Here is a 1,385-nt window from a genome sequence, read left to right as displayed (position 1 = left end):
CAATGTTACAGAGGTATCATTCGAAATGGGTTTACTCTCTAAAGAGGGCAAACAATTTCAGCAAGTAAACACTTTTCTGTTTTAAGACAGACCTTGAAAGAATTCAAGCCATTTAAACTAATATTCCAAGCTGTATTGAACAATGTTTAGTAATATGTTTGTGTGTGATTCTTTTGCAAACCTCATCAACTTCCTTTTCTAAACTAAGATACTTTTATTATTTTAACATGGCTACTTCCTGCAGAAACTATGTCCACCAACCTCACCTGCAAAGTGGAACTTATTCAGGGTCTGGCTTACTGTCCAGTGTTTCTTCTGGGTCTCCTTGTCAATGCTGCGGCCCTGCGGGCCTCCATTTCCCAGCGAGCCTACTGGACAGACACCCACATCTACATATTGAACCTGGTTGCAGCCGATTCTGCCCTCCTCCTCTTCCTTCCCTTCAGGATCTATGATGCCTTCTTCTGCCTGCCCAAGACATACTTTTGTACTTTCCTTCTTAATACACATTACATCAACATCTATGCCAGCATTTTCACATCGACTGCCATCAGCGTCCATCGGTACCTGACTGTGCAGTTCCCGCTGCAGGCGAGATCATGGAGGAGAAGGAAAGAGGCAGCTTTAGCTGTATGTTTGACCATTTGGGTGTTTGTGGTGTCAGTATGTTTTACATTCAGTGAGGACAACCACCCCCCAAAACTATGGACTTGTTTTGAACGAAATAAAGATCAGAAGCTGAAACTACAGTTTTTTGTCATGCTGGAATTTGCAGGCTTCCTCGCTCCACTCTTGATTGTCGTTTTTTGCTCCAGTCGGATCATCTTTATTCTGTTAAATAAAGACGCAAAGTCAAAGGAGAGCAAAAGCACCATCAGCATAGTAACAGCAAACATGATTGTGTTCATTGTCTGCTACACACCAATCCACATCAGCTTTGTTGTTGACTACTTTAGCATACTGCCTCCCAACTGGCATTTAGAACAAACCATTATACCCCAACGCATATATAAACTTTTGTCTGAATGGATTGCTTCTACCAACTGCTGCTTTGATTCGATCAGCTACTATTTTTTACTGAAAAAGTTTTATTTATAATTTTGCAGAACAATAAAGTCCACTGTCATCAACAACCTTTTTGACAATGCAAAAACTATTTATGAAAACTGGACAAAGCCTCTTGGTTATAAAAGTTGTTAAACCTGCATCCTTCAGCTGGAAAGGTGCGGGTGACTCCGCAGGCTGCTTAGTAGTTTCCAACTGAATTGAACAGGGACAAAAAATAACACAACTCTCACGTTAATATATTACCTCCTAAAACACGTTTTTTTTGACTTTATCGTTTTTAATAGTCACTAAACAAATGGGATGTGGTCTCTGGTACT

The 1,385-nt window shown here is 40.4% G+C and overlaps 1 protein-coding gene across 1 annotated transcript; it reads left to right on the top strand.

Annotated features, from left to right (window-relative positions):
* On the top strand, positions 1–1,161 carry LOC306827141 (G-protein coupled receptor 55). The gene has a single exon (XM_079348808.1). The coding sequence runs from the start codon at positions 250–252 to the stop codon at positions 1,096–1,098; it is 849 nt and encodes a 282-aa protein (XP_079204934.1). The 5' UTR covers positions 1–249; the 3' UTR covers positions 1,099–1,161.
* Positions 1,162–1,385: the final 224 nt, after the last annotated feature.

The sequence above is a fragment of the Symphodus melops genome (genome assembly GCF_947650265.1).
Source record: "Symphodus melops genome assembly, chromosome: 7".
In the NCBI taxonomy this organism is placed as follows: Eukaryota; Metazoa; Chordata; class Actinopteri; order Labriformes; family Labridae; genus Symphodus; species Symphodus melops.
Note: the sequence above shows the minus strand (reverse complement) of the source record. Positions and strands in the feature narration are given on the sequence as shown.

What these genes read in the sequence shown, in the direction of transcription:
- LOC306827141 (XM_079348808.1), top strand. Translation starts at nt 250, where the DNA reads ATGTCCACCAACCTCACCTGCAAAGTGGAACTTATTCAGGGTCTGGCT.